We start from the raw sequence: 25,274 nt of genomic DNA on the forward strand, positions 1-25,274 counted from the left end.
ATGACTTTTCTCTCACTGCTGCAGCTTCCTGCTGTTTTCCTCAGCTGTGCAGCATGTACAGTCCAGAACTTGGACTCTTTGAGTCAGTAACTTCAGGTGAGGCTCTCCCACCCCATTTTATCCGTGGTACTTTCTTTCCTCTTCAGTTCTTTGGAACTGGGCTCAGGGAGAACTAGACTGAGCAGAGACTCCCACCAGGCCTCTTCTTCCTTGCATTTGTTCCTTTCATTGTTAAACAATATGGAGTCTCCAGTGTGCTGGGTGTGTATCCTGGGAGTACCAGTGGGTAGAGGAGGCTTTGCTGCTGGGTACCTTGTTCACTGTTGTCTGTGGTTTCTCCCTTGTTCCCACGTGTACCAGACCCCAGAAGGCAGGGCTGAGTCTTAGAAGGGCACAGTATTGGCATTTCAGCATGTGGCAGGCAGCAGATGCCCAGTGACAGTGGGCTGAATTTGGAGGTCAGTGCTGAGGATTTTAAAGGTTTTTCTTTTCACACTGTCAGATGACGTAACCATCTTCCTTTTTTCTAAAATGGGATAATGTATATGATGTATCAAGGCAAGTTATTATCCTCCATCCATTTCTTTTCCTGTCCTGTATTCCCTATTTCTGTTCTCACTGTTTCTTTGAGACTGCCATACCAATTTCTCCTGCTCTGACTATCCCCTTTTCCCTTACTTGGTCAGAGGCCACAGACAGCAAGAATATATGTGTATTTATATCTGTCTGGTTTTGTATTTCTTTGTCCCTCTCACTTTTTAATATGTATTTAAAAATGCCATTGTCTCCCTCTGTACACATCTCTCTCGATATGTGTATGTCTGTTGGGACTGTCGGGGAGAATCTGGCCCCACGCCTCACAGGAACACCCCCTCTGTGTGTGTGTGTGCGACATCTCTTGCTGCCGTGTGTATGTTCCTCCTTAATCTTAAGCATTTTTGATGGCAGGAAAAGTGTGTGTTCGCTTAGATTAAACCCATATTCGAACACCCACTGCATTGTGTGGGCATAAGTGACTGATAAAGCAACAGAATTTTTACACCTGCGTAATCTGCTTTCTGTGTAGACACCTGGTTGCCAATGACGTAAAATCATACAGAGGTGAGGTTTTGGGGGAAGGATGTTGCAACTTGGGCTGGTGTAAGGGTACCAGATAAAAATGAATCCCAAACAGAGCTGAGCTTCATTGCTTAACACTTAACATTTTTATTTTCCCTTGCCCTTTCAGCATTTAAAAAAATTGGCATGGGGAAAGCTCAGGATAAACAGCAGGCAGAGCATTCAAGTTACATATCTTGGCAGGATGTTTCTCCTTTTTATGCCCTTACTTTTTATTTTATTTTATTTATTTTATGTCAACTTTTATGATAAAGAGTCCATGTCACGCAGGTTTATTACATGAGTAAATTATGTGACGCTGAGGCTTGGGGTCCTGAGGATACTGTCACCCAGGCCATAAGCACAATACCTGCCTCCCTCTTTTGAAGAGAGCTTTTGTATAGTAATCTCAGTTTCCTCTGGAAACCAGTAAAATTAACATTTTTTTGGCCCAAAGTTTTGTTTTTTAACCAAACTTAGATGAGAGGCATTTCCACAGGTAGGAAGGTCTTCCATGGACACAGCCTAATAAAAATGTTTATAGAATTTTGGTCATTTGATAGAAACAAAATGAGGAGCCATCCTCTGAAAGGGACCTGAAAGTCATTATGAGCTGTGGTGTGATGGAAAGTCTTGGTCAGGTTATTCCTGGTCAGATTTGGAAGCAACTCTGCCCCATGCTGGGAAGGCTGGGACTCCCGGTGTCTTCCAGTCACAGATTCCTTCTACCCAAGAACCTTAAACACTCTTAAACCAATGCTTCTGGAAGCCCCTTGTCTATTCAGACCCATCGCTGTGTAACTAAATAAGGAGAGAAAATTTGTGTATAAGAACATGGAGTTGCAGAGGAGACTCTGCTGAATTAGACAAACTGCAAGTTTGAGGAAGAGTAAAAGCCCTGGCCAGGTGGGAGTCTCTGCTCAGTCTAGTTCTCCCTGAGCCCAGGAGTCAGGCCTGTTGGGCAGCAGGGAACGTGCCTGTGTTTATTCAGTCAGATGGCACTTTGTATCTGAAGATCCAGCAGGAAGACATAACCTTCCCATAGGTTTCTCATGTGTTAGGAAGGGAAATGGACAGACATAAAGGAATAACGCAGTTGCTCACTGCAGAAGGAGAGATGTGAGCAGGAGGCCAGGGAAGCCCAGAGGAGGGCGGGATTCCTAACAAAATCCTGACTGGGCATGGGAAGGAAGGATTAAGGACTGTTTGTTCATGGAGGTGTTGGTTTAGCTGAAGAAAGAGGAAGGGCCTTTAACTGGGCAGAGGAAGAGTGGTGGCCTGGAGGGACTGAGGAGAAGGACATTCCAGGAAGAGGAAAGCCTGCAGGGAGCCTTGAAAGAAGTCAGTCCAGCAGGCTTTGGCAGAAATGAGGGGTGTTGTTTTGGCAATCTCCTAGCTCAGCAGCGTGGGAGCCTGTGACTATTTCAGTAAATAATGTTTCATTGGAACATAGCCTATCCATTCGTTTAGCCATTATCTGTGGCTGCTTTTTTGTGACAACAGCAGAGTTGAGTAGTTGAGACAGGGACCTTGTGGCTCACAGAGACTGAAATATTTTCTGTCTGGTTCTTCACAAAAAAGTCTGCTGACCCTTAACATTTTTATTCCTTAAGAGTTTTATTGAAACTCTTAATGAATGGACCCACACTGTCAGCACTGGGGCTTTGCTTGCAGGCCTTTATGGACCTGTTAGTTTATTTTCTCATTCAGTGAGTCTTCTTCACCCCGCCCTCCCACACCACCATGTCAGTAGCCTCTAGTTGGCACTGAATATTCCAGAAGTAGAATAGTATCTGTGGTGAAAAGGGGATGGCATTTTCCTGCCAAGTATCCCCTAAAACATCTTTATTACCAGCTCCAGGCTCTCATAGACTGTGCCTAATTTCGTGGAACCTTTGCTGCTGCTCATTTGCTTGGCCAAAACCCCCGATCATGCCAAGTAAATGTTGCCAAGCAAAATCAGAATTAAAAATAGTGATAGGAATAGTAGTCATTGCGAAATACTATTCTTCGCTGAGGCATTCCATTTGTTAATGCTTCTGGGAGCTGGCAGCTGGAAGGAGAACCCTACCTCAAGTCTGCATCTATTTCAAAAACACAGAATGCATTTCCAGAAGCGTCTGTGCATTTGAAATGCTGTTTTCCCAGATATAGCAAGTAAAAGTTGTGTGGAATTACATAGCAAGTGCCAACTTTTAAGTACCTGCTGTGTCCCATGGTATCTGCCACTGGGTGTGCCAGACCAGCCTCTTGATGCATGTTGACTTACTCAGTAAGAGCTGGGTGAAATAGAAGCAGAATCCTTCCCATTTTACAGATCATGCAAGAGGGACTCTGGCAAGCCAGGTACCTTCCATTTTAACTACTAAGTACCCCATGAGAAAGAGGGTGTTTATTTTTATGCTCTAATTATTCTTAGCAGGTAGAGAGCTTGTTGAAATATTTGAATCAAGAGATCAAGAATTTTGGTGACAGACTATCAAAAGAACTGGTTTTCAAGTGGCAGGTACAATCCTCCTTAGCACTAACTTCTGTCTCAGCCTCAGCAGCCACTGAGTTATCATTTCAGTACCCCTGTCAAATAATATTGCAGTTTGGAATCTAATTTCTGATTAGTGCTTTCCTTAGAAAACTATCAGATGAAAGTAATGATATTTTCTAGACATTTCTTGAAAATATAGTAGGTCTGAAAAGAGAAGCATATAGGTTTAGGGTTGTCCTGTTTTCCAACTAAAATTGTCATTCCTGCATAATAGTGTGATCATAATCTTCCCCTCCATAACATTGTTCCACCATGTTCTTAGAGTAAAGATCAGGGTCCTTATTGTGGCATTTGAAGCCTTTCCTGTTTGGACCCTGCCTGCATGTCCTGTCTGTCCTGAGTACCTCACACTTCTTTCTGTTTGGGACCACCTCAGTTCCTCGAGCAGCATCTTTAGGTTGTCCCTTTGGCTGGCTCACTCCTGTTTTGTCTTCATATCTCGGCTAAGATATCACTGGATGCAGGAGGCCTTCTTAGACCTTTGGAGAGTGGGCTGGGTGTTCTTCCTTTCCCAGCCCTGCCATAATGCCTGTTACACTATTGTTTCATTGTTCATTTATTTGTATGTTCTTCACCATTAGGTTGAAAGCTTCATTTAAATTTTTTAATCGATATACATATTTGTAGGGTGCATAGTGATGTGATGTTGTGATATGTAAACTGTATAGTGATCAGATCGGGGTAATTAGCATGTTCATCATCTTAAACGTTTCTCATTTCTTTACAGCTAGACAGGAGGAATAAGTTCTGGTGTTCTGTAGCACTGTAGGATGACTATAGTTCACCATAATATATGGTGTTAAATAGCTAGGGGGAGTATATTAAATGTTTCTATCACAAAGAAGTGACCCTTAGCTTCTCGATGACATTTCTTTTAGTTTTGACCCTATAACTACAAGGAATAGGAACACATTCAAGCTAGCTAATAAAAAAGGAGTTTATTGTGAGGAAATCTTTAAAACAATAAGGAGACCTTCATGGAAATCTAAGAACTGGGTCAGTAAGAGGCTGTATCCTATGGAAGCAGAGTGGGAGTTACTTAGGATGGTGCATATACGTCTCATGGCTCTCTGTGCACCAGCTCTATTCACATCTCTCTGGCCTGCTGGCTTTCTCAATTCATGCAATTGTCTTCATGGGGTCTGTTCATGGCCTCAGCTTGCCCACATAGCCTAGAATGGCCCTACCAGTGCTGGAGGACCCTCCTTAATCACATGACTTTATTTCCTGCTCCCTGCTTGTTTGGTTTCTTAGCTTCCCAATTGCAAATTTCTAAGCAAGTGCTCTGGTTGGCCTGGCTCACTTTTTTAAGCCAGGCCACACATGTTGTCATAGGTCTCTGGCCAACCTGTAGGTGGGCTGTCCTCAGGTCAGTCATCACTGTGGACCAATGAGATATGTTGGAGCTGGAGGGGCTCCATGCATCAGAACGTGGGTGCCAGTAGATACCTTTCTTTTTTGGTTTCTCTCCCTGCCTCTTGGCTTACAAGAATGTTAGTCTTGTGTTTTATAGACCTCATTGTATCCTTTGTTGTTTTTCATTCTTCACAGATATCATTAACGGAGCTCAAGAAAAATGTGTATTGCCTCCTATGGACGGCTACCCCCACTGTGAGGGGAAGATCAAGGTAAGGCAGAGGCAAACAGGGTCATTTGCATCATCCCCAATGTGCACAAACACCCCTTCTTTTTCCCTCCCCGTCCTTTTCCTCCTCAGTGATACAAATGGGTGAGTGAGCGCTTGACATGGATCAGTGACAAGGTGCCTCCATCCTGCCGACATTGGCTGTGGCTATGACAACTCTACTCTGCCAGTGTCAACCCTGTGGGGTTGGTCAGCAGTGTCTCTCAGTGGTCAGCATGAGAGAGCCTGGGCCATTTCAGGCACCTGCTGAGTCTTTGAAGCTGACTTCCCCTCTCTCTTTCCCAGCTTCCAGCAGGTGATCCTTCAAGGACCAATGACAAGGAACTGCTGTTATTTATTGTCCAACTCCCTGCCCTCTCAGTCCCTAGGCTCCTGCTCTGAAACCTCCAGATTGTGGTTTAAGTGTCACATTTGTATTTGTGGTTGACTACCAAGAGACACTTGGTTGCTCTTTAACTTGGCTGCATTTTTTTTCAAAAACCCTATTTATATGGCCTGCCCCCAGGGAGACCCTTCCCTGCTCAGTAGTTTTCAGAGAAAAGTGTCCATTCAGGGATGTAGTTAGGACAGTGGGACCAGCCCCAGAAGCCTTTGGGTGGTATCCATGTGGGCCATCTGTCAGTGCTCACGTGTGTTCTCGTTCACACACTGTTTCGAGTACCGTGCTGTGGGCTGATGGAACTGGAGTTCCTGGAGAGGGTGTAGGTGTCAGAGTCCCATTAGGCACTTGATGTTGATAAAAATCCCTAAGCCACCGCCTCTTCTGGGCATTATTGCTTGCTGTATCACAACCTTGTTCTCCACTGTAAGCACTTCTGCTGAGGCCTAACTCAAGCCAGTGTCTACCTGTTAATCATCCAAGGAAGTGAGCTGCGCACATGACTATCTTGACCTCAGCTCAGTGACTCCTTCACTCAGTTCTTTAGGCCACAGCTTGAGCCATTCACTCAGTCTTCACTATTCCTATCCTTCCCTCCCATGTCAGCAGATGTAGAAGGCCTGTGAATGGGCTGCTCAGAGATGTTCTTCTTGTTTCAGTGGATGAAAGACATGTGGCGTTCAGATCCCTGCTACGCAGACTATGGAGTGGATGGGTCCACCTGCTCTTTTTTTATTTACCTCAGTGAGGTGAGTAGCTTTCTGTGGCTCCTGGGAGCAGATATGATTGGTTGGACTTTTTTGTAGCTGAGTCTGAAATTTGAAAAGCTTAAAAACATGTATTTTTATATGGAGGACCTACGGTTCTGTCCTTCGTCACTCTCCCTACCTCCCCAGGAAGGGTGGGATTTTTTCCCCTTGAGGGAAAAATAAGCAGAGTTAGTTAGCTATTTACTTTTTTTCCTAGTTTTTCTTTTTTTAATTGTAGTAAAATAGACATAACATGAGATTTGCCATCTTAACCATTTCCAAATGTATAGTTCAGTGGCATTAAGTATATTCACATCACTGTCCATCACCACTGTCCATCTCTAGAATTTCTTTTATCTTGCAAAACTGAACCTCTATACTCATTAAACACTAACTCCCCATTAAGACCCTGCTTTCTGTTATTTTGGAAATATACCCAAAAGTGAAATTACTAGATCATTTGGTAATTGTTATTTTTAATTTTTTGAGGAACTACCATTCTGTTTTGTACAGCAGCTGCCCCGTTTTATACCAACAGTACACAAGGGTTTTAACATCTTCATATTCTCACTAACACTTGTTACTTTCTGATTTTGTTTTTTAAATAATGCAAATTATTTAGGGAAAGAAGGATCATTCAGCTTGGGTAGGTATAAAGAGAGTCAGTATCAGGAAATCTGGGTTTGTCAAGAAGAGATGCCATGTGAGCTGAATCTTGAAAAAAAAAATATTAGAAGTAAGTTAGGTAAATGAAAAACAGAAGTGTATTCAAGGCAGAGAAACAACAGAGGGAAAGTTATGGTATCAGTTCCACAGTGGCAGTGACGGGACAATGGACACAGGTAGGGGCCACCATTTAGGAGCTATGGAATACTCTACCAAAACCTGGGAATGGGGATAGACCTTCTGGTTGCTGATAGGCTTTATCTTCAGGGACTCTATGCTGCCAACATACTCGTCCATGCTGCTGTGGAATTCAGTGTAGCTGAAGCTCCTGCTCTCTGTGTAGCTATTTTTGGAATTCTGCCAGTGACAATTGAGTATGCTGGGGGCATTCTGGGCCCATACAAATGCATGTCTGTAGCAGTCATTCCGGTTGTCATTAGCACATATATGCTCAGTTTTGTACCCTGAGATTTAGATGAACATGTGAGAGCTCATCTTTTAAGAGCACTTCTTTTTCTCTCATGAGGACATCACATCTGTACTGTTGGACTTGGCTAGTGCTGTTTTATGAATTCCCTGCAGTAGATGTCCTTCCTGTGTACAAGCAGCCTGCATAGGATCAAAGCAGGGCCAAGATTGGGCTCCAGATCTTTAGAGAGTTTGCCATCTCATTCACCACCCTATTCAGATTCAGTGTTTGGGTCACTGCTCGAAGTAAGAGTGTGGATCTGAAGAGCAGAGTCTGTGTCTTCCTCCTCCTTTAAAAGCCCAGGAAGCATTTAATGGTTTATTATAACAGAAACAACTCAGAAACAGCCAGAGGGAAAAGATGAGTAAGTATAGATATGGGAGGGAAGTAACTAAAGCTGGTTACTTTTACCTTGTTTTTTTCCCTAAATCTGAGCCTCATTTTCATTTGTACCCTTGAATTTAAATAGCAGCTTTTGTATTTTAACGGTTGCAGAGGATTTTAAGGGCCACTTGAATTTTTTACATGCTTTAATCTCTATTTCACCTAGAACCTAGTAGAGAGTTAAAATCGGCTGGCTTCCCCTTTATGCACTGGGGGAGGTAAGGGTTGGGGCAGGGTAGGCAGCTTTGGGGTCTTGTAAAATAGGCCAATTCCAAGGTCATGCCTCCACAGACTCTCTGCTGCCTTTTCTTTTTATTCTGTCCCCTTTTTGTGTGCTGTTGTTACTTGACTAATAACAGCTGGTGATGCCATGCAGGAAGGAGAATACCTTCATTTTTGAGGTTAAATAAAATACTCTTGCCATAGTTTTTCTTACGGGATACAGATGCTTCTCTTTTCTTTGCCATAGGGTGATGGGGACAGAGGTCAAACTTAGTAATGCTAATAGGGCACGTAGCCTTGACTCTGTAGGGTTTGCCCCTCTCTCAGACCGTTACCTCTTTTGCCTGGGTACATTCAAGTCAAATTTTTTCAGGGGTCCAACTGGGGTCCAGTGACTTATCGGGGGAGACAAGGTGGTTTCATTGCCATCATGAAAACCCCAGAGCTAAAGATAGTTAAAATACCTCTTGGAAATGAAGAGCTCTGAGTGTTGGGTGTGTGAGGCTCCTCATTAGGAGGCTGCTGGCAAATTGACTTGGTACCATTTATTTGAGTTTCTCTCTTCTGGCTTGGGTGGCCCATAGCCTGCCTTCTCATTTCCTTCTCCAGAGGAGTAAAGCCTGGGGCCATGCATGAACCTTCATTCTAGTTGAAAAGTCAATTACAAGTACCTCTCCTGCCCTGAGGAAAAGGTTCTTCATTTAGTTTAATTTTCAAAAGTTTTATTCCCCTTTCTACTCAATAGAATTTAGCCAGACTCCAGCCGGGCTCCATGATTGATAAGCTGGGCTAATTTCATGCCTTCCTAAGCCTTTGCATGTTGGGGTATGCTTGAGATAGAAGATTTTACATTCCCACACCTCAATCTCCTGGGAAGGTGTGGAAAGTGATCCAGATGGAAGAGACTGCAGTTATTTGTGACTTCTTTCCCTCCCTTTGATCACACTCCACCCCCGCTCCCAGTGAAGGATATGGTGAGGTTCTGAAGAAGGGAAGTAGAGAGGAATACAGAACGAAGAGACATGGTAGATCACATGCACTTGCTCTGAGGCTATTTCACTTTGAGACCAGTAACTATATTTTCCCTCCTGAGGTGTGAAATACACTTCATTAGCCCATTCCACTCTCTTTTTATGCAGATGATTGGGTGTTTGTTGTTGTTGTTGCTCAGCCGAATTCTGTTCAGTGAGCAATTATTGAACATCCATTTATTATCAGCAATTAATGAAAACACATTTTCTTGACCCCAAGTTATGTGTTTATCATCTTAAGAGGAAGAAAGGATGCAGATAACTGAGTCAGGAGAAGGGGTGGAGATAACTAGGAACCCCTTTTTAAAGTTTTAATCTGAATATAACCCTGAGCCTCTGGGCTTTTCTGTGTTAGCATATAGCATTGTAATAAGCACCCTGGGAGAGTTAAAGGAGAATTTCATCAGTATGGTCCCTTCAATAGGAATTCTACCTTAGAGTCTTAGACCTGACGTCAGCTCCTGTTTCTGCTGCTTTCTCAGCTCTGTGATTGCAGAAAGGTAACTTAACCTTTTGTGCCTAAGATGTTTCCTTTATAAAGTAATAGGAATGTACTTAGAGTAGAACCTGGCAGATAAGACACTCAATAAGCATAAGGGACACTTCTATGGCTTTAAATGTTGCCATTATTTGAAATTATAATAGTTATGGGGTGTCACATAGTCTTGGACATTATATGTGGAAACATTGTTCCATTTTAGAATTAGAATCCATTTCTGGTTCTCATTCACCGATGTAATGTAACTTTAGATCCTTTGGCTTCTGGTAATACAGAAATTCAGTTGTTTTCCTTAATGCCTGTTCTTAAATTGACAACGTTTGTATGTATTCATGGTGTACATGATGTTTTGATATGGGTCTGCATTGTGGAATAGCTAAATCAAGCTAATTGACAGGTGCATTACTTCACATACATTTATTTGTGGTGAGAGTATTTTCCCTTGACTTGTCTTTTCTGGATATGATACTCGTGTTTGCACTAGAATTAGCTACATGTATGGCGCCAATGCATTCTACCATTGTTAATATGAGATTAATAGAGGTGTTTTGTAAAACCAATTAATTCCTTTTTAGTATTTTTTAAATCCTGGACACTATCTGTGGCTTTGTAGGCGCTGTTGTGGTTTTATTCTCTCTTGCTGTCTTGAAACTTTCCTTATTGTGTTGTTTAAGTAAAAACCTCCGTTTTTATTTCCTGAATCATCTGCTAGGTATCTCTTCCAACTGGGGAGATGATTGAGAGACATCTTCATTTGACTTGTTAACTTGATTAACACATGCACCAGTGACTTTTGTTCTATTCTTAATACTTATTGAAAGAGCCAGTTATTGTTTTGATCTATGTTTAACATCAGAGCTTTGACAGATGCCAAAAGGACATGAAGTAAAATGTCTCTTGTGTAGTCAGTCACTAGTTGAATTGGAGCATTTAGATTCAGACCCATCTTAGGAGATGGTAATCTTCGTTCATTTTTCTTTCTTATGATTGTCTCAGTGCACAAGCTTCCACTGAATTATGAGATTAGAAACTTTTGTTAGTACTTTCACTCTCACCAACTTGTACTCTGTGGATCTTTTTTGGTTACATCACAGGAAGCAAAGCCATCAATATTTTTCCTTAAAATATCTCCACAGCTGGCCAGGCGCGGTGGCTCACGCCTGTAATCCCAGCACTTTGGGAGGCCGAGGCGGGCGGATCTTGAGGTCAAGAGATCGAGACCATTCTCGCCATGATGAAACCCTGTCTCTACTAAAAATACAAAAATTAGCTGGGTGTGGTGGCACGCACCTGTAGTCCCAGCTACTCGGGAGGCTGAGGCAGAAGAATCGCTTGAACCCAGGAGGCGGAGGTTGCAGTGAGCCGAGATTGCGCCACTGCACTCCAGCCTGGCTACAGAGCAAGACTCCGTCTCAAAAGAAAAAGAAAAAAAAAAAAAAATACATATATATATATATATATATATATATCTCCACAGCTGTTTGTTATGTCTGACACTGTACTAGAAGTGGTAGAGATAAAAGCTGAGTGGTTAGGCTGGGCGCGGTGTCTCAAGCCTGTAATCCCAGCACTTTGGGAGGCCGAGGCGGGTGGATCACGAGGTCAAGAGATCGAGACCATCCTGGTCAACAAGGTGAAACCTCGTCTCTACTAAAAATACAAAAATTAGCTGGGCATGATGGTGCGTGCCTGTAGTCCCAGCTACTCGGGAGGCTGAGGCCGGAGAATTGCTTGAACCCAGGAGGCGGAGGTTGTGGTGAGCTGAGATCGTGCCATTGCACTCCAGTCTGGGCAGCAACAGCGAAACTCCATCTCAAAAAAAAAAAAAGAAGCTGAGTGGTTACCCTTCTTTAAGGGGTGGGACTTTGGGGGGCAAACAAGAGAATAATGAAATATTATTAATCCTCCACTGTACCAGACACCTCAAATACAGACCAACACCATTTTATTTAAGTGACTTGAGCCTCTTGAAACCAGTCCCCAGCAGATACTGTGGGTTAACTAGACAAGATCTTGTTTAAACCTCTCACCGACTCTAAAGAGCAATGGAGAGCCAAGTCACAGATAGCTCAAAGAGGTCAAGTTGCTTAGCCCCAAAGTCCTGTGCTTTTCATTCCTGCTGTCTTCTTTGTGATGAAGGAAAACTGAACTTAGGTAGCTGACTTGTAGCCATTTACTTTGCATTCAGTTGTATGGTTAAATTCACTTGTGATGAAAAATGGCTCTAATTTAGCTAACTTCAAGAAGTTGATCTCCATTGCTAGTTTTCTGATATTCCATCATTGCTAGTTTTCTAATACTCCATAATTTTGATACCCTACACCTCCAAAAAAACACAAACTCTCCTGTGGCCATAACTCAAGAAAACCAGGTGTCAGCCATTCCAAGTGGTAGGAATGAGCAAACGATTCATTAGGCAGCCTTGTTTTTCCAGAACATCAGGCAGTTCATTTTCTGTATCTGTTTTTGTGAGCCATGTAACTACTCCCGTTATAGAGTCAAGGCCCTATAAAGTAATTACTCTGAATGTCATTGTTTCAGGTATATTAACTTAACCATCTGCAGAGCCTTTTACTGCTATCAGCTTTTACAAAATTTAGAATGAATTTCTTCACCTCCATTGATATTATGGTGTTAGATGATACTGATATATTTGACACTGACACATTTTTTTCTTTTTAAACAGTTGTTACAGAACCTAGGAAGCGTCCGTCATACCTTTCCAGACCTCCTAATTTGTTTGCGCTTTTCTTGTAAGCACTTCTGTTGCCATTGCAAGTAGGGTTGCTCTGAAATAATCAAATTGCCCAGTGATTGATTGCTGGATCTTAGGATGTGTACAAGCTATTGCTTCAAATGCCAGTTTGGACTGGATGCGTGAGAGTGTGTCTATGACTCCTTCATAAAGGAGCAAAAGAAGTAGTTTCATGCCTTACTTCTCTATCTCTTATATTTCATAAACAGACATGAAGGTCTTTGCTTCTTTCTGTTCTCCCTTGACAGTATGTAAAACTAATATTGGCTGAGCATGCTATTAACTTGAGTTTAAATTCAGAGTACTTAATCCCTTGATTAATGCTAAGATTAATGCCCAACAGGAAAGGTTGAAAGCTTAAATGTTTGTGAATGCGAGCATGAAATGAAATCCTAATAACCAGTACAATGATTTGGATTTATGAGCTGTGTTGGCTGCTAAAGATAGCTTGGAAATGGTGTTGCACAGACTAATTTGTCAAAGTGGGCAGCGATAAAGAATGGACCGTTTAGGTTGCAGGAGAAAAACTGAATGAAAAAACAACTAACATTTTGGGGTGGGTCAGGGAGTACTTCAAAAATATCACCAGTTTGTTGCCCGAGAATACCAATGCACACCCTTGAAATGTTCAGCCATTTGAAATGGGAAATTCCCTTTCCTCAAGATAATATTTCTGGGCAGTAAAGGAGGTGGCAGAGATTTATGACCATGTTCTTTTCACTTTCTCTGTTCAGCCTTTGTTGGTATCTTTTTCATCTATGTATATTTGTTGCACTTACTACCTGAGTTCTAAGACATCCTTAATAAAATAATATTAAAAAAAAAAAAATCCTGAGGTTACAGAACAGTATTTGTTAGTCAGCATAACTCATCTCTCAGTTTCTCTTTTTACCCCTCACCCACTAAAGTTCTTAGTAATACTTCCTGTTTATGAATGTTATGTACCCCAACATTTACATTTAGACGTCTTGTTCTAGCTTCTACTCTACAAAAATCAGAGAGGCAAAGGACAAGACTTGCAAAACCCAAACCGACACTTCTTTGACACTTCTTGGAATACATGTGGCAAGATGGGGCTTCAATGCTGTCATCTCCAATTTGTTTTTTATACACATTTAAACATTGTCTCCTGTAATTTCTCTTGTATTCCCCTAAAAGTCTTCTTAAAATTACGTTTTAAAACTTTTTTAATATGCAAAATTTCAAGCATGTACTACAAAAGAGTGTAAGAAGCTCCTGTGTCCCCATGACCCATATTCAACACTTGTCAGCTGATGCCAATCTCACTTTATTTATACCCGCCTCTGCTTCATGATTTTAGAACCATACCATCTATGTTTCACTGTGTGTCTCTAAAAGAGACTGTTTTAAAACATACTGTACAACTGTTCTCATTATAGCTGCTAGTACTATTTCACACCTGAAAATTAACAAAATTCCTTCATATCAGATTAGTATTCATATTTTCAGGCCATCGTATAAATAAAAGTTTATTTGCTTGAACTGGGTTTCCAGTAAGGACCCTAAATTGCAATTGCTGATGTTTCCTAAATCTGTCTCAATTTTTGGTTCTCTTCCATCTCTTATTTTTCCTTCTTCTATTTTTTTGTTACAGAAACTGCTTCATTGCTTTAGAGTTTATCTTACTGTGAATTTTGATTACAGCCCATGTTGTTGCATAACCTGGCTCTCTGACCCCTTGTATTTCTAGTAAAGTGATAGCTAGATCTGAGGTTTGATCAGAGTAAGACCTACTATTGTTTGTGCAAGTTATTTCATGAATAATAGTACAGTATACTTCAGTTGGGAGGCACATAAACCCTAATTTCTCTCTTTTTTTTTTCTTCTAATGTTAGCAGTCATTGGTCAGTGCCCAGGTTCGTTAATTCATTAAAGGTTCCTTCTTAATATGTCAGGAATACTTCTGTACAGAGATGTGACTCTTCATCAGGTATGTGATCACCCTAAGAGGAAGTTCATGTAAGAAGCCATTTATTTCCCAGTTGATTTCCTAGCATCTTACAGCTTTTTTCCTTTTTGCTTACTTTCTTTTTGTTTTTTATTATCATTATGAAGTAATGGATTAAAACATTTGAACAATCCATTGCAGTTATTTTCTTACTGATTGTCAAGTTGTCCCGCTTTGGCCAGTGAGGACCTGTTCATACTGCTTTCTCAGACCTTTTGACATGACTGTGGTAGGTTTTAACAGTTTTCCTGTTCTATGGTATGCCCAGATCTTCTAGATTCATCTCATACAATTCCTGCCTAGGCTTAGAACCAGCCTAAGAACCAACTTCCTCCCCTGGCCTGCATACCACCCCAGTTTCTCTTAGAAATAATGCCTAGGGACCACAGTCTGAGTGCCAGGAGCATTAATTGCTATTGATTTTTTTCTGGCTGCTGGAGATTTAACAATGAATAAACACTCCTCATTATGGTTGTGTTATGTAAGGAGAGATAGCTAGCAACATCAAAAAAGTAAGATGTATCATCCCCTAGATTGTAATACATGCCCATGGAGAAATACCAGAGAGTAAGAAGTACTTAGGAGAAGTGATGGTGTCAGTTTTGGATAGAGTAATCAGGATAGACTCTACCGAGAAGGTGAGAAAATGATGTTTGACCCGATTTGAAGGAGGTGAGGGAGTCAAAAGTGCAGATATCTGATAGGTGCTTAGCAGGCAGAGAGAAGAAAAGTTCAGTGGCCCTGCAGTAACCATTAACATATAATATTAACAAGTACAAGGAAAGTCATCTCCACAGAGAGTTTTGTCTGTTTTGTTCTCACGTATAATGGTGCCCGGCACGTGTGTGTATTGAATGAATGATTCTAGCTCAAGCATTTTTAAAAATTGGCAATAGTTTTTTGTTCTGAGTGGGTAACTTCTAGCTCTAACCCTTCTCATCTTAAAAAAATGTCATTGTAAACTTTGTGACATTAAAATCTGCTTGGATATTCAGGTTGAAACTTGAAGCAGGGGGCATTTTGAGCACTCATTAACATGTTTACTATATAGTAGTATGTTAATTTTAAGACCCAGTGGTACCCAAAACTGAGTGTAGTACCAAACCCCCTATGTACTGTACTTTTTCCTTCATCACAATGTTATGACTTCTCTTTGGCATATGTGAATTGCCAGCATCATTACTCTTGAGCTTTGGGGCTGCTGTTAAGCGAAATAAGGGTTTATTGAATACAGGCACTGAGATACTGAGACAGTTGATCTGATAACGTAAAGGCTACTAAGTGACTACTGTGAGTGGGTCGTGTCTGTAGCATGGATCCCCTGGACAAAGGAGCTATTCCAGCCCTGGGCATGATGGAGCAGGAATTGTGAGGTTTCATCATGCTATTAAGAGCAGTGTGCAATTTAAAACTTTTGAATTGTTTATTTCTAGAATTTTTCATTTAATATTTTCAGACTGTAGTTGACTGTGGGTAACTGAACTATCAGAAGGTAAAACCATGGATAAGAGGCGACTACTGTAGTGCTTTCTAATATTATGAGAGCACACAAGGGATCGGATTAGACTGGTAGAATGGAATGAGCAAATTGTATTAGAAGGCACAGCTTTCTTGCCCATTTTTATTCTTGTTGTCACTTAGCATAGTTGGACATTAAACACAAATGAAGGAGCTCTCTACAATGCGACTGCCCCTTTAAATTGAGTGACTTTAATTGTCAAAGTGTCCTCATGTGGATACAGACCAGTTGGGATCAGTTTTGCCAGCATGCAGTGGGAGGTGTGCCTAGTGAGAGTTGCTGTAGAAAGTATCTCTATGCATTATCTCTTTGGTTGGCTACAGAGGAATTTATTTGCTGCATATGTAAGGGAAAATCAGCTTTTCTCCTCTTGGAGCGATTTGGGATGGATTATTGAAAGTGTCTCATCCTCTTGTTAGAACCCCACTGGTTTTGTGGCACTTTGAACACTTACTGCAGCATCTCTTTAAATTCTGCACACCTCCTCACCCTGGATATGCAGAGAAGAACTCTCACGGATCACTCTGGCCCTGGACTCTGTCTCTTGCAGGTAGCCAGTTCTGTACTTAGTGTTAATAATATTGCTGCCTGTCTTGGCAGGGGGCAGCAGTACAGTGTTACAGGAAACACATAAGACGTGATTCCCTGTCTGGATCCCACCGCTTCCCTATGTGGCTTTGAGCTTTCCCTTGAGTTTTCAGTCTGGTTTCTCGTCTTTGAGGTCAAAATAAAGCCTGCTTTGCCTCCCTCATTGTATTGCTGAAAGGTTCCAATAAAAAGATAACAGTAAAGTGCTGCCTAACTGGAAAGAACACTCATTATCATGAGTCTCTTTAGTGCCCAAGTCATGCTTGTTGATTATTCATTCACTACTCAGCAAATACTAATTGAACATTGCTTGTTTGCCAGATACTGTTCTCAGGGCTGGGGATAGAGCAACGAACCGGGACAGATGAGGTTCCTGTCCTCAAGGAGCTTACGTGCATATGGGGAAGCAAACAGTAAAACCAGTACATAAAAGAATTGGCACCAGGGATGAATACTCTGAGGAAAAATCAACTAGTAAGGATGCAGAGTGGCCAGGTCAGTGGGTCAGGGGAGGCTTCTCTAAGGAGAAGTTTGAATACAGTGTGGAAGGAAGTAAGGGAGTGAGGCATGGAACACTCTAGAAGGAAGACAGTTTTGGGTAGAAAGAAGAGCAAATGCCCTGAACTATAGGGTTATCAGATAAAATACATTACAGCCAATGAAATTTAAATTTCAGATAAACAATGAATTTTTTCAAGTTTATGTGACACACGCTGTGTGGGACATACTTACACTAGAATCAAAAATTGTCTACGGTGAAAATTTAATTGGGTATCCTTTTTCTTTTCCCTAAATCTGGCAATTCCATTGAGATAGAAATAAGTGTGCACGTTCTTGGGACTTGCAAGGAGGTTGGCTTATGTAGGGCAGGGTGAATGAGGCAGACAGTGTAAGAGTTGAAATCAGATTTGTAAGATCTTGGTATAAATTCTGGGTTTTATTCTGAGAGCAAGGAGAAGCCATTGTAGCATTTGAGTATGTGTAGAATCTGATCCAATTTTGGCTTTTCATTTGCTCTTGCTACATGGAACAAATGGTAGGAGCAAGAGTTGGAAGTGGAATTGTTATTACATTCCATTAATCATACAGTACTGCCACGCAGTAGGAGCATAATAAGTCACTTTAAAGGACTTCATATAGAAGACGTAGGCAATTATAATACTCCAATATTGTAGACTGGACTGTGCTTATGGGACTATGGGAACCAAAAGTTTGGCCAGTATGCTTTAAGTAGTGATTGAGGGTACCAGCTCTGGGGCAAGACAGGTAGCGTTTCTGCCTTTAACTCTTTCTAGTCTGTGCTTCAGTGTCTTCTTCTGGCATAATAATTAGCCTTTCTCAAGAGGTTATTTGAAAAGACCAAATGAGATGGCGATGTGTGTAAAGAACTTATTCTCATGTTTGGCTCCTAGTACATTGCAACTTTTATTCTTTGTCTCTCCCAACCTGCTCCTCCTACACAACTCTTCAGATGAAGAGTTGGACCAAAATATTAATCAGCTAAGGTGTTGGTGCACAGGACCAGTCTAGAAAGCTGAACCACTTACCACTTTATGAGTAGACGTCCTTTACTATCTGCATTTCCTCATTAAAACTTTAGAAAGTAGAGTAGTCAGGAGTTGGCATGTGGTAGAGAGAAGTACAGGGATTACCTTTTTTTGGCATATCCCTTAATGAGTAACTTCATTTGATGTCATCAGTATAACAAATGTGTATATGTTTATGTATCTGTGTGTGTGTGTATGTGTGTATATATATATATATATATATGCATAATCAGTGTGTCAGATGAATATTTAGATATACAGTCTACTGTATTCATTTGATACACGACCAGCTAGCCTAACAGGATGACATAAATTGTATCAGATCTTATAGGATAATAAAATTAAGAGGGTTACCTGAACCAACTACTCCAACTGAACCTACTCCAACTCTGAAGTAGATGAGAAGTCTTGAAAGATGAGTGGTTTAAGATTACATGACCAGTTATTTGCAGAGTTGAGCATAGAGTCCATTTTGACTGATCCCAGATTCAGGCATCTTTCCCCACTGAAATAGCTCTCTTATTCCTCACTAAGTGTGGCCTAAACATAACTCTAATGTATGCTGGTCAGGGAGCAACACATTTTGGTTGTCACTCAGCCCTGCCACTCACTAGAGAAGTTATAGTGGCAAATTCACATTAAGCCTCGACTTCATCCCATGTGACGTGTTGATAGTACCTATGTTATAAGGCCGTATGGGGGAATTAATTGTGGAGAGAGATAGAGAGAGAGAGTGAGTGTGTGTGTGTGTGTGTGTTTGTGTGTGTGTGATGAAGCCTGACGTAAACCTTCATAAATGATGGTATGCTTATGTAACTCCTTTAAAAATTATCTTAATGTTTGTTGTAAAAATGTATAATATGTAGATTAGCAAAAAGAAAATGGAGAGCACCCAGAACACCGTCATCCAGAGATGATCTCAGACTTTTTGTGTGCATTTTTCTCATTTAGTTTGGATTGCACCTAAATAATCTGAAAAATACAGCATGAAATCCTATGTGTCAGTGATCCATTAGAACAGAACACTTCACATTAATCACTTCACATTAATCATGAAAGAAAAAGCCATAACAGAGACTAATCATTATTCTTTCAAAAGAACAGAACATTACTAAGAGTTTTGCCATATTATATCTAACAATATGCATATATACATTGAATCTCCTATTAGTTTTCAAAGTAACTTTATTACTTTTTCTTTTCCTCTTTAAACTCCAACTTGAGCTGTGTATGTTTCTGCCAGCAAGCTTTTTCCCTTAAATATAATGAATTGTCCATCCTGCAGACCTTGGAAATAAGTCTGACCGGATTAGACTTCTTGGGACTCAGAGAATGTTTTGATTCACAGTGCTCATGTTTAAGTTGCAAAACCCTTTTGGTTCAAAGAAGGTTAAATCACTGCGAGGAGGGATGTCAAAAAACAAATTGTTAATCTCCTCGTTCAAGAAACGTGATTTAAAGGGTCCTTTCCATGGAATGTCCATTGATGTTCTAAAGTTTTAGTGTGGCTGGTCTTTGTTTTTGTTGCCTTTTCATTTTGTGGCCTGAGGCTAGTGAGCTAAAGAGTTTTTCTTTCCAATTTAAGGTTACTGGAGGAATGCTTCTCCTCAGTTGATTGTTGTCTGTGTGTTGCCATCAGCTCAGACAGTTTTAATTTCTTAGACTTACAGTGGTGAGTTGTAGGCTACTTTTAAGACTGTCCAGTCCCTTCCCTGGTATAGGGTTCCAGGCAGGTCTTTCCCAGGCCATAAAAGCTGGGCAGAGATGGGGGAGGTGGGGCACCCAGTATGTCTGCGCACCGAAGGCAAATATAAAATTATATCCCAGGAAGAGAGTACCAGGAGCCACAGTTGAGAAAGTGTGAACGAAGGTAGCCGTAGGCAGCTGTAGGACACTAGGGTTCTGAGAGTCAAGAGTAGAAGAGCTATTGAGAATGACTTGAAATAGAGCCATTTTCAGGTCAAGAAGATGGTAGGGCTCATCTTGGGGTCCAGCTTTATTGGTAGTGTCCTGTACCGGTGGGTTAAACTTGTTAAAGGACCCTGGACAGATCAAAAGAAAACAAAGTTAGGGATTAGGAGGTTGTTACTAGCCTTCAGCAAGATTTTCCCGGAGTGTTATTAATGGTGTTCTTATTTAGGAAAATGTTGCTCATTTGAGAGCTGTTTGCTTCAGTACTTGGAGTTACTGCCAGTGCTGGCTTTCTTCCAATCCTGGTAATCCTCCGAGGTTTTGCAAAGAAAGAAATGCTTTGTTTTGTTTTTCCCTTCTCCCCATGGGATAATTGGTTTATGTATAATTTAATTACTTTGTTAACCAGTTATCCTATCACAGTATACAAAAACAACCTTAAAAACCCATCTTCCCACTCTGTGCTAAGATGTTCATAATTGATTTTCCCACCATTACGAGTGTGAGTGTAACGGTGAAATTTCTTGCTAAAAGCTAAATTGGACTGACTGTGTTTTATATTTTCGGGAGTGCTCTTAGAGGCTTAGGAAGTAGTAGCCAGTGATTTAGAATAAGAAGAACTAAGATAAATGATCAATTTCAAAGAGGCATTACAGTCTTGAAGATTCTGTAGGGAAGTCATATTTTTAAAAATCACCTGGGACTGTATTTTTGTCAGTCAATCTTGAAAGATTCTTCTTGCAGTGGCAGAGTGAGGAGGGAACTTTATCAATATCTGGCCTCGCTCATGCCTCTCCTCTTAGTTGATTTTCTTTAGTCTTGTTTCAACTTTCCCTATCATGCTATTCATGGGAAAACTTTTCATGCTGGTGGGTGGCTGGTAAAATTGGTTATTTATTTAGTGTGAAGTTTATTGTAAATCTGTACCTTCCTTGCTCATCCTCATTTTCGGAGGGGAGGAGGGGTGGGATGGGGTGGTGAGGTTAAAGATCTCACAATCAAGTCTGTAATCCATTTGAAGCCTTCATGTTATAAATATGCTTTATTGAGTCCATTTGCACAAATCTAATTGGAGCTAAATAATTCAGTCTGGCCTAAGAATACAAAGTACAGATGTACATAATGCTGCTGAGACCAGCTGAGGCTTCATCCACTTGCAGGCTTTTTCTCTGCTGTTTTTCCTCATTTTTCTCATTTGTGGAGCTGCAGATATTGCCTTTCATGGTCATGTTGTTGTCAGATCCCAGTAATTAGACCATAGGCCTCCGGCAAGTTGGTATTTTCTTTTTTATGAGTAAAAACCATTTCAACTTTCTTTGTGGGGAATCCTTTTGAGTCTCTGAATCATTCATAAGTATGGCAAGGTCTAATTTTATTCCATAAGAAGAAAAGAGAGTATTTCACTTTTCCTATTTAGAGATTCCGCCTTCCCCCCAAGCTTTGCTCCCCTCTGCTTATATCTTTGGGATCATCTGCAGTGGCAGATGGCTCTATGCAAATCAGGCCAATTACTTTGGTTATAGTAAAAATCACCTTGCATTATGAGTAACTTCCAGATTAGTGAAACTGACATGTTTCTTTGATAACTTACCCAGACTCAGAGAGCAAACTATCTTGTGCCGGCCCATGAGGCTGTGGTCCCACACATGTCTCTGCCATCTTAGTGACCCCTTTAAGGGCATTCCCTCACTCTCCTGCTCATTAATTTTTATAGGACTAACTAGCCATAGAAAAATTATGTTCAATGCCTGTTTATTAGCCATATTTCATAATCTCATTATGTATTAGTAAAGGGTAATAATGCTGTCTTCAAATTTTGTGGCTAGTTTTTACAGAGAACAGACATCAATATAACTTTAATGAATTCTTCTCATTTTTTTTGGCAGAAATTAAGTTGCCTAATAGTCTTTGATAACTTTTGCTGAAATAATTTCTATAGTCAAGTTCTTTTTTCCTTTCTCTTTCTTTCTCCCCTCAATTCTCTAAACCTTATGCATTGACAGAACAATCCATCTTCCAGAATGGCTCTCACAAGATCATCAAGGTTTTTTTTTCCTCCTCCTTTTATCTCTTTCTCAAATAGGTTTTACCACCTTGCTTTTTGAGATAGTGTGAATTGAACAGCAGAAAATGAGGGAAACCTTGACCAATTAGCCCTAAACTATCAGTGGCATTTCTGACTTGGATAAAGGATTGAGCTCTGTGGCTCCAATGCCATTCAGTTTCCTTTCCAGATATGCCACAGCAGATAAGGATCATTCCTATCTATTTGATAAATAGTCACAGAGACACCTAACATTCTCATTCCCCAGTGGCAGTGTTTCAGTCTTTAGCTTTCTGCCATTAGACTCCCTCTCCTTCTGGTACAGAGATGTGAAGATTAAATGACTAAGGAATTAATTGCTGTAAAGTGCTTTGCAGTACAGATGTAAAGTATAATCTGTTTCTTCTGACCTTGCTGCTGATTGTTTCATCTGAGAGGGCACTTGTATCTGGAATACTAGCTTAAAAAGCATGGGAGTTTGGCTAATAATAAAAATAGCACATATTAATATAGTGCTCATTGTGTGCCAGGAACTGTTCTCAGTGCTTTGTGTGTATATTAATTCATTATAGGTGAAGTGGCATACTTATTGTCACTGATGTTTTTTAGGTTGAAAATTGGTGTCCTCATTTACCTTGGAGAGCAAAAAATCCCTACGAAGAAGCTGATCATAATTCATTGGTAAGTGATTTTGGAAAACTCTTTCTAGACTTGTATATTTAAGTCAGATGCCAAGTGATACATGTGGAATCTTTTAGAAATGCCAACCATAATCTGAAATGGTGTTACACTGAAAAACTTCTGTCATTCATCTCTGTGGAAGTCTAGGTGACCAAATCAGTCAACCATTAGCATGTTTATTTATTGAGCAATTCTCTGAGGGTTTCTAAGTGATGGGCTACTGATACGAGTAAGACCTGGTACCAAATGTGGAGGCCCTTAGTGATCTAATGAGGGTGATGGTAAATAACGACCATCTCTGTCACAAATACTATAATATAGGCCTGTGGGAATTAATGAGGAAAAGGTCATTTTTGTCTGCAATGTGCAGGGTGGATTGCATACTGAGGATAACATTGGAGCTGAATTTGAAATGATGAGCAAGTTTATATAAGGTCAAGGAGAGAAGGGTACCTCTCATATGGGAAAATGAGAGCATGGCAGTTTTGGGGAGTAGAGCATGCATGGTTCCGTGGGCCAAAGCTATAGGGGATTGGATAAGCTAGGCTGAAAATGAAATTGGGAAGGTGGGAAGGGAACTGTGAAACTATTTGTGTGCCCCATTAAAAGCGTAAGTCTTTACTCTTTAGAGCAGAGAACAGCAAACTTCTGCAAAATACCCAGAATAGTTATTAGTTTCATCTTTGCAAGCTGTATGGTCTCATCACAACTACTCAATTCCGCCATTGTAGCACAGGGAACAGCCGTAGATGATATGTAAATGAAGGGGCATGGTGGAGTTCCAGTAAAATTTTATGCACAAAAACAAGCAGGATTTAGCTCAAGAGCTATAGATTAGGGATCCCTGCTATAAACCACAGGAGTCTTAGGATATTATTTAGTAAAGAAGGGAAATGAAGCTGGGTGTGGTGACTCATGCCTGTAATTCCAGCACTTTAGGAGGCCGAGGCGGGAGGATTGCTTGAGGCCAGCAATTTGATACCAACCTGGCCAATATATCAAGACCCCATCACTACCAAAAATTTAAAAACTGGCTGAGCATGGTGGCGTGTGCCTGTAGTTCCAGCTACTTGGAAGGCTGTGGTGGCAAGAGGATTGCTTGAGCCCGAGTTCAAGGCTCCAGTGAGCTGTGATCATGCCACTGCGTTCCAATCTGGGTGGGAGTGCGAGACCCTATCTCAAAGCGGGGGGAAAAGGAAAGAGATGAGTGTTTAGAATGAGTTATGGTGATAGTTGAAAAGGTGGATTCAGCATGTTTGAGATGTTCTGTGAAATAAATACTGGTTATTATTAGGTTTCTCTATTATTTTAATCACTGGTTGTATCTAGCTATATTATCCACAACATTAGGAAAAATATTCTTCCTGGCTTTTAAGTTACTCTGGTCTGAACTTTAAATTGTATTTAGTTGTGGCAGAAAAATAATATTCTTTGCTCTTAAATTCCTTAGAAAATAATGAATTTTTGTTTGGACTGGGACAAAACCAGAAGATGAGCATTTATTTTCCTGTTTAACTCTGTGGACAGAAAGAGGCTTTTTGGTAACTTCCACGTTGTCAAACAGCCAGCTAAGAATTGACTTCAGTTTTCTTAGAAGTCTGCTGTCCTATGGTAGATCCAAGTGGCACAGTAAATTTGAGTGCTGAGAATTTCAAGGTACATCAAGCACACTCATTATAAAAACTGCATTTTAACATAGCTCAGGGCTTTGTAATGCCTGTGCTACTTTTCTCAATTTCTAATTTTTTTTAATGATGTCCCTTCCAGCAGATCAGCAGTCAGCAGCCTTTGCTTCAATTTGCAATCCTGAGACCTTAAAGTCAAAGCTGCAGCAGACAAGACTTACTTTTTAAGCTCTGCTTCTGCTCCTTTAATTGACTAACCCTTTTAAGTTTTCAAATGTCACATCATGAGAACCATTATGCTTTCTGACTTTTTATCTTCTATTCGTTTTATTAAATGCCTGTTGCTAGGCGGAAATCCGTACGGATTTTAATATTCTCTACAGTATGATGAAAAAGCACGAAGAATTCCGGTGGATGAGACTACGGATCCGGCGAATGGCTGACGCATGGATCCAAGCAATCAAGTCCCTGGCAGAAAAGCAGAATCTTGAAAAGAGAAAGCGGAAGAAAGTGAGTTTCTTATTAATTCAGTGCAGTTAGATTCCAGTTTTCTTTTAAAATTTGATTTTGCTTGGAAACAAGACTAAGAGAAATGTCATATCTCAAATGATATTCCCTCAGGGAATTTGCTCAGTCTCTTGTACAGCTGTTTTTGGGTTTTCCTTTCCCCACTTACAATAGTCTATCTTAGTAGGGTCTGGCACAAGTTTCTTGGGTGAAGCCAAGCAGAATATCTGCCTGTAAGACTTGTCCTTTGACCCTGTCTTTGTCAGAGTATCAGGAAACTTTCCCCCATTTCTTTACCTGAGTCCAACCTTGAGAGCTTCCTGTTATATCATCATAACAATTTTATATTTTTGCTGTTTTTCATCCCTGGCTTTTGGACAGCCAGTGAGTTGCATTGCTACTCTTCTGATTGGTGATTCTGCTTCTGCTCCTAGGACAGAGAGA

General features: G+C 40.7%; 1 protein-coding gene across 7 annotated transcripts in view; it reads left to right on the forward strand.

Moving 5' to 3' along the window:
- The window catches only part of MGAT5 (alpha-1,6-mannosylglycoprotein 6-beta-N-acetylglucosaminyltransferase), a 331,838-nt gene that overhangs the window by 186,528 nt on the left and 120,036 nt on the right, over positions 1-25,274 (forward strand). For all 7 annotated transcript variants that reach the window (XM_017536083.2, XM_017536081.2, XM_037741149.1 and 4 more), the window contains 4 exons: positions 5,192-5,268; positions 6,324-6,413; positions 22,627-22,698; positions 24,672-24,833. In XM_017536083.2, the coding sequence (XP_017391572.1) occupies positions 5,192-5,268; positions 6,324-6,413; positions 22,627-22,698; positions 24,672-24,833 (401 nt within the window). The remainder of the gene's footprint in view (positions 1-5,191; positions 5,269-6,323; positions 6,414-22,626; positions 22,699-24,671; positions 24,834-25,274) is intronic.

This window comes from Cebus imitator, unplaced genomic scaffold, assembly GCF_001604975.1.
Source record: "Cebus imitator isolate Cc_AM_T3 unplaced genomic scaffold, Cebus_imitator-1.0 Scaffold95, whole genome shotgun sequence".
Taxonomy (NCBI): Eukaryota; Metazoa; Chordata; class Mammalia; order Primates; family Cebidae; genus Cebus; species Cebus imitator.